The 12,611-nt window shown below is 44.1% G+C and overlaps 1 protein-coding gene across 1 annotated transcript in view; it reads right to left on the minus strand.

Moving 5' to 3' along the window:
- RPS6KC1 (ribosomal protein S6 kinase, 52kDa, polypeptide 1) overlaps nucleotides 1–12,611 on the minus strand; it is an 89,784-nt gene that overhangs the window by 4,039 nt on the left and 73,134 nt on the right. Inside the window, exon 12 of the mRNA XM_015427604.1 lies at nucleotides 1,576–1,658. Coding sequence (XP_015283090.1) covers nucleotides 1,576–1,658 — 83 coding nt within the window. The remainder of the gene's footprint in view (nucleotides 1–1,575; nucleotides 1,659–12,611) is intronic.

A 12,611-nucleotide genomic window follows, 5' to 3' on the forward strand; every position in this document is an offset into this window, starting at 1 on the left:
AACTCCAGGATCTCCAACCAAACTGACCAGGAGAAAAAATGCACCATCTCCTTCCACACGTTCTTGTGTATAAACTTCGGCCATCGGGCAGCCCTCTGCTGGCTGTCCCACCATTTAAGGTGGCCCGTCTGGCATCGACCAAAGCCCAGGCCCTTTCCCCTCATGGCTCTGTCTCTGTGGAATGGGCTCTCTGAAGAGGTGAGCGGGGGGGAGGGGGCCCTCCTTGGAGATCTTCAGGAGAAACTCCTTTCATTTATTAGCTTCATTGACCCAGAGGTCTTAAGCCAAACGTACATTCTTCAGGAGAAACTGAAAGGCCTGCCTGTTTGTGAGGGCTTTTGAGAGTTCTGAATGGCAGGCATCTTTTAACAGGGGAAGGGGCGGGGGGGGAGATTTGGGGTCAGCTATTTTATTTTTGGTCTTAAACTATTATCATAAGCCACCAAGCCATGTGCAAAGGCGGGATAGCAATGTTTTAATAAAATAAATAAACAAACAAGAACCAACAGGAGATAAGCAGGAGATCTGCTGGATTAGGGGGCTCCACTCTCTTACCTCCCTAATGGAAAGATCAGCTGCAGCCCTTTCCAATCTACTGGCGTGGCGGAGGGGATGCGCTGTTCCAAGCAGCAGACTTAGTACATCACTGGAAACACCTGTTTGTACCTATTGTTATCTCGCCATTCTTCCATGGTTCTCCCTTCCCCACTGTATCCTCACAGCAATTGTGTGAGGCAGGCTAGGGTGCATTCAGTGAGTTTCATGGCTGAGTGTGCAGTTGAACCCAGGTTTCCCTCACCCTAGTCCCACTGCTACACCCCACTGGCTCTTCCCAGCAAGCCAGATTTGCAAAGGCCACAGCAGATGTGCCAGCAAGGAAGGACTCCCTTTATAATGAGAAGACAGAACATCAGCTAGCAGATCTGAGGTTCCAAATAGGCCCTCCAAGTGACTTTCAAAATTAATCCATTTTTGCTACAGCTTGTTTTGTTTTACCTGTCCTCCACTTTCCTGGAATTTCACAGAACTCGAAATGAGAAGAATGCAGAGAGAGAGAGAGAGAGAGAGAGAGAGAGCGCACCTCTTCTGGATCAGACCAGAGATTCATCCAGTCCACCATTCTGCCTCCACCTACAGCTAGCGAGAGGCCTTTAGAAATCCCACAAGCAGGGCATGAAGGTGACAACACTTTCCCCAAAGTAGCAAAGAGTTAAAAATGTCTTGACCCCATATGTTACATTTCTGAAGCAAATAGATCTGATCCATTCATTGCCCTGAGCAATACGTTTTGTAGGTTGAACCCTACCAGTATGGCCTATCCTGAACCAGGTTAATATTGTCAGCATTACCCAAAGCCTTACTTCGCCACCATAAGAACAATCATATGTGATAACCGCTAAAGGATGCAGCACCAGTTCCTCCGAATGCCTTCAACTGCTGAATAGTTCGGGGTGGCACAGATGTTTGCATCCTGCATCTTTAAACACAATTACTCTAAATAAGACATCGAAAGTTTCTCCCAATGTTCAGTACTCTCTCTCCCTCTCTCACTAAATCACTATCAGCAACACCTACCTTCCCTGTAAGGAGTTCAAAGAGAAGGGCACCCAGACTCCACCAATCACATGCTTCTGATTCTTCAAAGACAGCTCCAACTTCTGAATAGAAGACATTTGCAATTAAAATTCAAAGGTCAGATACACCTTCAAACCTGCCTTTACAAGGAGACTCTTCAATGCTGATGGAGCATATCTGGAGCTATTATGCCCTCTAGCCCACCCTAGTGCATGCTGCTTTTGTCAGTGGAGCCACACAGCACCACATTCAAAATCTGGAATGGCAGCAAGGCCTCTCTCAGCACTTAATATTTGTTCCCCTCTACCACAGTCCTGCCCCATATACTGCTGCTGCTTTGAAATTTGGGGAGGAGCCACCTGCACCATCTCCCCTGGACATTATTTCTGCTGAGGAGCCCCTGCTCAACAAAAATACAACTCCCTCTGCATCTTGGGAGTCAGGACCCTGCCTGACAGCCTCTCTCAATGTCTTGGAGGGTGGATGGAGCTGGGAAAAGGAAACGAAATTTGAGCTTCTTGGGTGCTCATGAGGAAGTGCTCATAGGTGCTCAGCAATAAGGCTGTCAAGAGGGTGTCTGCTGTAACTGTCAGAGGGCAGCCCAAATCAAAAACTAAACCTCATGGAATCTGGTATAGATATTGCTTATTGTGGAATCTGGGCCTGATTAGGAATGGAACAGAAGTGAATTCTGGGAGGAGGGGGCCTCCCTAAGCATGGGGTAAGGCAGTGGCCTAACTGCACAGGCGAAGATGAGAAGACAAATGGTGCAAAGGAGGAGGAGGAGGAGGAGGAGGAGAAGGAGAAAAAGGAGGAGGAGGAGGAGGAGACTGGATTTATACCCTACCCTTCACTACACAAAGGAGAGCAGTTTACAATCTCCTTTCCCTTCCCCTCCCCACAACAGACACTCTGTGAGCAATGCTCCCTCTAAGCTGTGGAGTCCTATGAGCAAAAATTCTACTTTGTGAGCTACTGGCATTAAAGTTGTGAGCGAGTGATTTGGCTACTGCATAAATTTTGCTCTGGGGCCATCCTTCCTGAGCTGAGCCGGAGGCTAAAAAACTGTGAGCTAGCTCATACTAACTCAGCTTAGAGGGAACACTGCCTGTGAGGTAGGTCGGGCTGAGAGAGCTCTTTTGAGACCTGCTTGTGAGAGAACAGCTCTGAGAGAGCCAGCATTGACCCAAGCTGCATGTGGAGGAGTGGGGAATCAAACCTGGTTCTCCCAGATTAGAATCTGCGCTCCTAACAACTATACCAAACTGGCTCTTTAAGGAGTCTTTAATGGTTGTATAACTTCCAAGCGAGGTCAGTTTGACTCTTAATTCACATGAAGAATTTTGTGTGATTATGTAATATATAACAGGGTATTAATGCTGATCTTGTTGTTTCCATAAAAATGGTTTAATGTGAATTGCACTCTGTACATGCTCTGTGAAAATCTTCTGTGTTCTAAGCAATGTTTTAATTGTTTTTAAATCAGTACTAAATGTAATTTTTATATTTGTATCATTTGGCAGATCCCCCAACAAAGCTGTTGCAAAATGTGTAGGGGTTATACAACCATTAAAGGCTCCTTCCTTTTGTACCATTTGTTTTCTCATCTTCGTTTTGCCTTGGTGGACCCCCCTTTTTTTGGCTAACTGCAAAGACCACATGAATCAATCCCTCCCTGCTGCAGCCACCACCAAGGACTCATCCAGAGAGCACAGCGGGCAAGGCTCTGGGTGCTTCTGTATATCAATGGTGCCTGTAACATTCAGCATCTGTATGAGCCTTGTAGGACCACTTGAGTACTTTTAATGTAGTTTCTGCAGCTCATCTGCCTTCCATTCTGCAAGACCTAGCAGTAGAACACCAATATACCTTACTCTTGCTGGTTATATTTTCAGATACAAATATAAACCCTATTACTACTCGTGATTTTATTAATTTAGTAGCATAACTTAGAAACCAAAGCTCTGTAAGAGTTCTGAAGTACACATAGTGTCCACTTAACCAGGGTGAACATTTACCCTCATGAAGATCCCAGCCCCACAGGAAAACCATGGAGTAGCTTGTTCCACCAAGCCATATGTTGATAGCAGTCTTACCCATCCTATAGATGGGCAGTATAGCACCCAGACAGAAAAAGAAGCCCGAGCACCTATCATATAATATCGCTCCAAATATCATGAGTACAACACACTGCCTGGCCCAGAAAGGACTCCAAAGGGGATGCCAGTTCGAAGACCAGCCTGGACAACTGTTTGGAAGTGAACCAAAAGGCTGACTTGTAAACAACCCTCTCCCACCCTAAAGTAATGCATAATTTACAATGGGTTTTTCAGGAAGACCTCACCTTGAATTAACCTCTTTCATCCCCAATCCTGCTTCTCTCCCCTTTTACATATTTACCCTTGTTAGCATATCCATTCCACCTAGAGGTGCACCCATCCTGTACTTCCGGAGGTCCTATCCCCAGGAGAGCCATCAAACTCTGCTCAATCCTTTGATCTCCCTCTGGGAGAGCCATCAAAGCTTTGTTGGGTTCAGTGTTTGCGTGTGTTCTCAGCTCCTACATCACACCCCCACTTGTCCACTCTCATGTCCACAATCTTCTCCACAGACCTCTGATCTTCTAGACTGGTAAATATCACCCTTGAACCCCCCTCATTTCTCCCCACTCCTTCCTGTTTTTCTTAGCAAGCTTGTGTGTTTCCCCATGTGCTTAGTGGGTATGTTTTATCCTTTAATTATTTTTAATAAAAACCTTATCAGTTGAACACCTGGCTGATTTATTCTGAGAGTTCTGTAAGGGAACAATCCTGATACACATTGATGGAGATCCCAGTTACCCCCCCCCCTTCATTGTGTCTCCAATGAAGCTAATTTCCCCAATTAAATAATGAGACTACCAATTTGGGTAACAAGACTACCAATTTGGGTAACAATGTCCCCCGAACCTTTTTGTCATCTTCCAAGTAGAGGCAGGGAAACTCTCTTAACCATGGTTTGCTCAGTAGAGACGTAATCATGGTTACTAAACCTCATTGTAGTCCATCTTTAACCCTGGTTTAAGCATTTAGATGTAGTACTTGACCAAGCTTACATAAGGCCAATATGGCGAAGAACTCTGTGTATGCAATGGAGATGCCTAAGCAAAGTAGTTTCCAATATCAAAGCTTTTTATGTGGGAGTTGGACAGGGGCTACTGTCGCTTGTGACTTCTCACTCTTTTCTTCTAAATAACCACAGGCCTAATTAGGGCAGCATCACCCTTGAAATTTTTTAGACTGAGAAAAGCCAGGTGTTCTGCACCACTCAGAAGTTTCCTCCCATATCATATTTGGAATATATTAAGAAGAATAATCTGCCTGGAGAAATAGTGGTTAGATTCTCAAAAAGACATGTGAGGGACCAAATCTCGAAAACAGCATCAGGAATACCCCTGAAAATCAATGGGAATACCATATGGATACTAAAAGACATTCCATTTGAGATTAGAAAGAAGAGGAAGAAATTCAAAGACTTGGCATTGTTTCTACAAACAAACAACATACAGTACAAATGGTTGGTTCCCAAAGGCCTACTCTTCAGAATAAATGGGAAAAAAGAAAGAATTGACTCTGTTAAGAAAGCAAATGAGTTCTTGAAGCAGCAACTGGGAAGGTCCGGAGAAGATGACAAAGATGAAGACCAGGATAGAGAAAGCGGTTAAAACTCTTCTTCAACTACCAAGGAGGACTCTGATTCGGAGTTGGGGGCTGCGGCCCCCAAAAGAGACTATGATTTGAGGGGGGGGGGAAATGCCAAGAAATGAGATGCGGAGGAACTCTGAATTCCACCTTTAAGAAGCTACATTTAAGTTTGATGCTTTTGTGACTGCCTTAAACAGTAATTGATATCGGGTTTTGGGGAATATTGGCTAGATTTAAACATTCAAGCTCATTGTATTATTAATAGATTAGACTAATCATTTTATAAGCTTATGTAATGATCTTCACTACTTGGGGTTTTAGTGGTTAACTTTCCTTTCTCCCGTAGATATTAGATTCCCTTTCCTATTTTCTTTGTAGTTTATAGAAAAGCAATTAAAAAATCCCCTTAGGGGGGCCAAAAAAAAAAGTTTCCTCCCATGCGTTTTAAAGCACAGTTGCTCCCATCAGACAAATACATGGTCTAGACCACACCGTGTGGTTTTGTTGTCCTGTGTGAGCAGGGAAAGCTGCATTCAAATGCAAGTCTCTCTGTACAAACAGCCACTTAATTCAGAAGTTCAGTTTCTAAAGAGCCAAAAGCCACTGCTCACCAAAACATAAGTTCTGCTAACAGCCTGATCCAATGCTTGTTTACTTAGAAGCAAATCCCACTGTTCAGCGAGGCTTACTTTCAAATGGGCATGCATAGGATTGCAGCCTAGAAATTGCTTTGGCCAAATCACTTTTCATTTTCCTCTCCCACTTTCCAATATCCACCCCCCCCCCACTCCTGCTGTTCTGCCTTTCAAAGAGGTTTTCCTTAATGAAGAAAAAAGTTGCATGTAAATATTTTGCTGTCTATTCTGCCTTCCCTTGGAACGGGTCTCTCTGCAACCTATTGACAGAAATAAGGCTCAAGATGTCACATCAATAAGGCTACCTCTACTCTCCACAATACATCCCGAGGGGGGGGGGATTTAAGAACTATACATCGTGAAGTGCTTTCAAGTGGTGCACAGTCCAGTCAGCTAATGTAATACCGCATGGTGAAAAAATGCTCTCCCTCCTCCAACCCCCCCTCCAAAGACATTAATATTGCAGTCAATGTGAACCCAAATACCTGTTTCTCAATAATGAAGTCATTTCATTCGCATCCATCAGCCAAGTCTTTTACACAACACAATGGCAGTGACCCCTGAGCCTAAGCGACTAGTGGCTTTTCTATCATGGCAATTCTGCATTATGTAGTGGAAAATAGTTGGGCTCCAGATCAGTTCTTTGCATTGTCCCTGCTAAAGTGTCTTATTTGTGCTGCATATACAGTGGCAGTGCCTGGCATCACCCAGGCATAACTCGCTGAAGTGCTGGTTGGCATGTTTCCAGAATGAAAAATATCACCATTAGTTGTTCATTCACCTTTTGCAAGAGTATTGCATTGGCAAAAACAAAACAAATAAAACCCTTTGTATGTGTGCACGTGTACAAACACCCATACCCAAGTATGTCTACAAAGACAGAGCAATGCAATATCTAGCCCAGGATGGTCTAATCCAACAGAAGCTCTCTGTGGTGTAAAGGAAAGGCATTCCCCAACCCTGCTCCTTGGACAGAACTAGTGACCTTCTGCATGCAAAAGACATGCTTCATCAAGCAGGCTGATGAGGATGCTTCTCCAAAGGGACAGGCAACTAGCAGAAAATGGCTTCCATCTATCAACTCGTCACTCTGCTGGCCAACCTGGATGTGAAGATGGGAGATCCTTCCACAGATCTCCTGGCCTTCATACTAAAAACAGCAGACATGGGTGGGGAGGCCTGGATTCAGATTAGGGCACAGCACAGAAAGACATACTCTTTTCCCCTGTGCTATTTTGGCAATCATCTCCCAGGGGACGCTATTTGCTCTCTATGGAAACATATATAGTGTTTTTCCAATGGGGCAAACAGCAGCTTGAAGGGAAGAAGGGAACATGATTGAGATCGTGAACGTTGCATGGGCAGAAAGGTTTGCTCATCTTTCCATACAATTGTCCTGATCCAAATAGTGATGGTAGCCATTTGCAGTTTAACCAAAAGAGCAAAAGAACCACTTAAAGTTCTAGTTATAACCAGAGATGTCCTGGTCCTTTCCTGTGCCACATCTTGGCAATTGAGTGAGTGAGTTTGAGTCCCCTACTAAAGTCCTGCTCACCTTACTTAGTTCCATCTCTCATCCTATTTTCAGATCCAAAGTCCATTCCACTGTCAAAGTCTCCAGCAAGCCCCCCCTCCCCCAACCACTGGGAAATCAGAAACATTCCCTAGCCCCCAAATAACTGTTTTCTCCCCCCTCCCACCATTCTGTTCACATGGCTAAGACGGGTATAAGCCTTCCTCCTTCCCCAAACCTCATTCTCTGCAATTGGCCTTTGCATATCCTCCCACTCTGATTACTTGCCCATTTCCTTTCCACCTCCAACACAAATCTTGTTTTCTGTTCCTTGCTAGCCTTGATCTGTGGACTGCCAACTTGGAGTTCTTCACTGGCCTTGAGTTTGGACTGAATTTCACTCTGCCCACCCTGACATCACACAGTATTCTGGAAGTGTGGCAAGGCCACTGTGCCAAGCATTCTCCTGATCCCAAACCTTCTTTGGACTTTGTCTCCAACTAGCTCCAGCTCCGGCAAGTTTGTCCCTTATCTTGCACCAGTCAAACAGCGCTGGGCCTTTTTAGTTCACAATACTAATAAACAAGACAGGTTTACAGCAAACCTTATACACTGGTTCTCTCTCTCTCTCTCTCTCTCTTCAGAAAAAACAGGTGTACTTGCACTGAACGATAAATAAATCATCTAAAACAATCTCTCTCTCTCTCTCTTTTTTTTAAAGGAAGCAAGGAACTCCTGACAAAATCAATTACAGTCCAAAATACAAGTAACCTATGACAGTCGTATTTAAAGTATCTATGTTCTGGTTTGTGAAAAAGAGAAAAAAATAATTCCCCACGTCCTTTAAGACAAAGATTAACAGAAAATGGAAGGGATTCTTCTTTTTCTTCCCATCAGCTGTCCTAGGATGGATTTAAAACTTCCTCTAACACCATCTGGCAATATGAAAGGACAAAGTTGTTTAGTGCTGTGTTATCAAAGATGGCAAACAGTCACTCCCCGCCTGCCCTTTAACTACTTCCAATTATGTTGGAGAGCAAATTATTATTTTTTCCACGCATCTAGAACTAAGCTCACATCTTGTGAACAATCTCATGCAAATGACTCCCTTGAGAATTACGGCTTCACTGGTCAATTCTGACTGGACTTTGTTCCTGGTAACTTGAGAGATCTCTATGGAGCCTGCGAGGGGGGGGGCGCTGTCAACAACAGTCAAAAAACAAAGTGCTCAGACACATTTGCTCATTCAAGGAAACCACAATATGCAGTGGGTAGAAAGGACACTCCAAGCCAAATTGCTAGCCGATCAGGGGTTCCCCCCCCCCCATTTATTTCAACTAGTTTGGAGCCCACAAAGAGCTGCTGGGGGGGGGACTATTCGGAAATCCACCCTTCAAATCTTCTACTGCAAGATACAGTAACCCAACACATAACCGACTGCAACATTCTGCACCCCCAACAGGGAAATAAGCTTAGTTTTGTGTGTCCACATTATGTTTCATTTAATTGTTTTAAAAACAGTCCTCAATTAGCTGTTTGGATTATTTCTTCCTCCTCGTTTACATTGAAAAACTAGAATTTTCCTGCATGCTCCAAGGAGCCCATACAGCATGCAGAAATGCCTCCCCTGCTGTGGGTGAGTGACCCTACCCATGGGCGTTTCAGCAGCAACATCCCTATCAAAGGGAACAAGCAGACAATTGCAAGATCTCCCCCACACACCCCTGCTTTCTCTCTGGCTTTAATCAGCATGGTGCAGGGAGGGAAAGTGTGTTGGGGAGGGTCAAGGACGGGCCCCACCCTATGAGGCCTCACCCCTTATTTCCACCCCCTCCCCACTATGTTTCTTTAAGCTTTTAGGAGAGATGCTACCCCTCCCCTTTCACAATTTCAATACGGGTTTGGAAACTATTAATTAGGAGGACAGGAGGGAAAGACTCTGACCTTAGTCCTTCACAAGCAAGTGTTACACTGCAAAGAGGACCAGTTCCCTACCCCCAGCATCTTGAAAGGAACTGGGGTGTGTCTGAGACCTGGGTCAGGTAGGACTCACCTGTGACAGCACTTGGTATTCCCCCAGCTTTCACCCCTCAGCTGCTTGGTATTCCCCCAGCTTTCATCCCAACAGCTGCTGAGCACACAGGGCTCAGGCCCACACTCTGCAAGCAGAACTCTTTCTTTTGGGGACCATTTTTCTGCACAACTGGAGTTTCTCCTAGAAATGCAGACAACTTTCCTCCTGCTTATGGGTAGCACCAGCCTCAGTGATTGACACAGGGCACCTAGCTTTGCCACTCTACGGAGGGAAGATCACTACCCAATGCACAGAAGGCCACACGCTCAGAACCACCCTCCTTCACGGAGGCACCACACGTGTACAAGCGGCTCTGCATGGAGGCTCAAACCAGAAACCCATTTCGGAAACTCTTGTTGCAAATAATACCCCTTCCTACAACTCCCCTTCCTCTGAAATGCCAACAGCTGAAATCACCTGCAGAACCTGAGGCACCACGGAGATTTACTGAGCAGCAGCAAGAATCCTTCACCAGTTTAGCATGAGGCACCCCTTCTCTGACTTTCCAAAAGCATTCAGATGGGGCAGCCGGGTTGGTCTGAAACAACAGAACAAAGTTTGCATCCAGGGGCACCTTTAAGACCAACAAAGTTTAAATCTGGGTATACGCTTCCGCTTCCGTGTGCACTCAAACTTTGCTCTTTCAAAAGGCCTGTAAAGGTAAAGACCAAAGAGGGTTAACTTCATCAGATGGGCTGCTTTGTAACACAATGGTCAACCTGACCTCAGAGGGCATGCCCTCTGATCAGGAAAGCCCTCAACCCATCATCCTAGCTGTCTGGGAACAGCAGTCCTAGTTAATCACACAATGTTAGTGAAATGTGAAACAGGTGTGGCCAGGTAATGAATGGCAGCAGATTCTGCCTTGGACCAAATTAATCCCCGCTGATTCAGATGCTCTTTAGTCGTCTGACAGTCATTTGGGTACACCCACAGTAAGTGTTAAAAAAGTTACAAGGTTTAAAACAAAACAAAAACTTTCGATTCTCTGTGAGCTAGATGCAACCACCTTATGTCTTCTCTTATCTTTCCGACAATGGCTCTTTAAAATCAAAGATCATAAAGCTGGCAAAGAAAAAAAAAGTACGTCAATAACAGAAGGTGATCATTTGCATTTCAAAATTTATCTTTCTTGCTTTCCCCTCAATTAGACCAAAACATGTTGATGCAAAAAGGTTTGTGTGTGTGCTTGTTTCTTTTTCAAACTTATTTATAGAACAAAATAATGGCCCCCCTGCTAGCTTGGCATTTGCTCAAATTTTCTGTCCCTGTAAATTGAATCTGTTACTGGAATTTTTCCCTCTGCTCTCCTCCCCCCCCCCTCCACCTCCCCCCTTCAAAATACCAAGGCACATTAACCAAGAGATAAAAAAGATCCGTTGCTGATACTACAAAGCACAGGGCAGGTGGTTAATGTTTTTTTAGCACAAATATGTGATAAGGATTCCCAAGGGGGCAGTGGGAGCAAAGGGATGTTTAAACAGAAGTGAAACATTCGCATCATGGGTTCAGGACAACTTTGCCCTTTTATCCAAACACCACCAGCTCAGATATGCTTAAATTATTTTTAAAAACAAAAAAATTGTGTCTGTGGCATGTGTTTTTAAATGAATGGAAGTCAAACACTTCAGAGATACTGATGTACCTGTACACGCTCCCATTCCAGAATAATAAACTGCTATTAAAAATGCTACAGTATTGTTATTAACCAAGAACGTAACCCGTCACTTCAGCTTCAAATGACAACTATTTTCTTTAGTTATCAACAATCACTGGGCTGGGAAGTCCTTTCTGCTTTTCCTTACGATCCCCGTTCTCTCTCCCACCTTGTACGTTTCATTACTTAGGGGAGAACTACAAAAAGAATAAGCAACGCAGGGCTGCTGCTGAAAATGGCAGCCTTCTGTTGAGTCCCATCACCACCACTCTCTGCTCCACATTACGGGCAGCCCCTGCCAGGGCAGAGCAGCACTCACTATGATGATGTCAGGATACTGAAGAAGCAGCACTACAGATTACAGAGGACAAGCTGGCAGAAGGCAGCTTTTTTGCCAACAGCCTTGTGCTTCATACAACATGCACTTGTGTTCTTAGACCGTAATTCTGAGAATAGGGCCATTTAAAAAATATATATATTGCACAGCATAACTTTCTTTTAACATATATAATGATTATTATGGGAAGATTTTGGAATCAATCCCTTCCGCTGAGGTTTTATGAAGTCAAAAGTTCCATGTGTGGGAAATAAGCATTTTTGTTTTGGATAGCACTAACGTTGGGGATCTTCTACAATTAGTGCTATTGTTAGCTAAAAACTTAAAACTTTATTAGGTAACAGGTCCTAGAAATGAAGGGAATGGCCAGATATGTGATAATACTAGAAAACAGGTCTTGTTGCCTAAACAGCAGATGAATGTGAATAATTACAGCAAAGCTCTTCTACATTTAGAACGTTCATGTAATAAAAGGAAACCAACCTGGTCCGATTAACACAAATCAGTTAATGGTAGGTTGCCACCTACTGGCCAATTGTGAGAAGCAACTGCCCTGGAAAAGTCACCCTTCCAAAAACTATTTTAAGGGCCACACTAGATGTTACAAAAAATGTATAAACCATGAAATAGCCATTATATACGGCTTCAGGAGATGGATTAACATTTACTTGCTCTTCACTTTTGCACGTCATATTGCATCCACTCTTAGTTACTGCAGTGATATTATAGTATTCTATTACAGAGGGGAAAATACATTGCTCCACAGAAAGCTTGTGAAACTTCTCTCGCCTTTGCCGTTTTAGGACCCCTATCTCATATAGCCAGTGCAAAAGGAAATAGGCACATCAGCCCATTTTCCTGCTTAGTCCCTCATTCACCAGTTGAGCTGTCAGCCCTTTTAATAAAAACAGCGGCACATGTTGGTTTACAAACATGGATCCTTCACCTTACCTCCCATCTCTCTACCTTACCTCTCATCTCTCTACACTACATCTTCACCCAAGGAAAACAACTTCAGACCCACGCCATGAGTTGTGTTCAGTGCAAAAGGATGAGCTACACACAGCTTGATTTTCTTGTGGAAAATCTCTCTGTCCCGTTTCTGTCTGAGCATGGAGTTTTCTGAACCTAAAATAT

Source organism: Gekko japonicus, unplaced genomic scaffold (genome assembly GCF_001447785.1).
Source record: "Gekko japonicus isolate JY-2015 unplaced genomic scaffold, Gekko_japonicus_V1.1 scaffold45, whole genome shotgun sequence".
NCBI lineage: Eukaryota > Metazoa > Chordata > Lepidosauria > Squamata > Gekkonidae > Gekko > Gekko japonicus.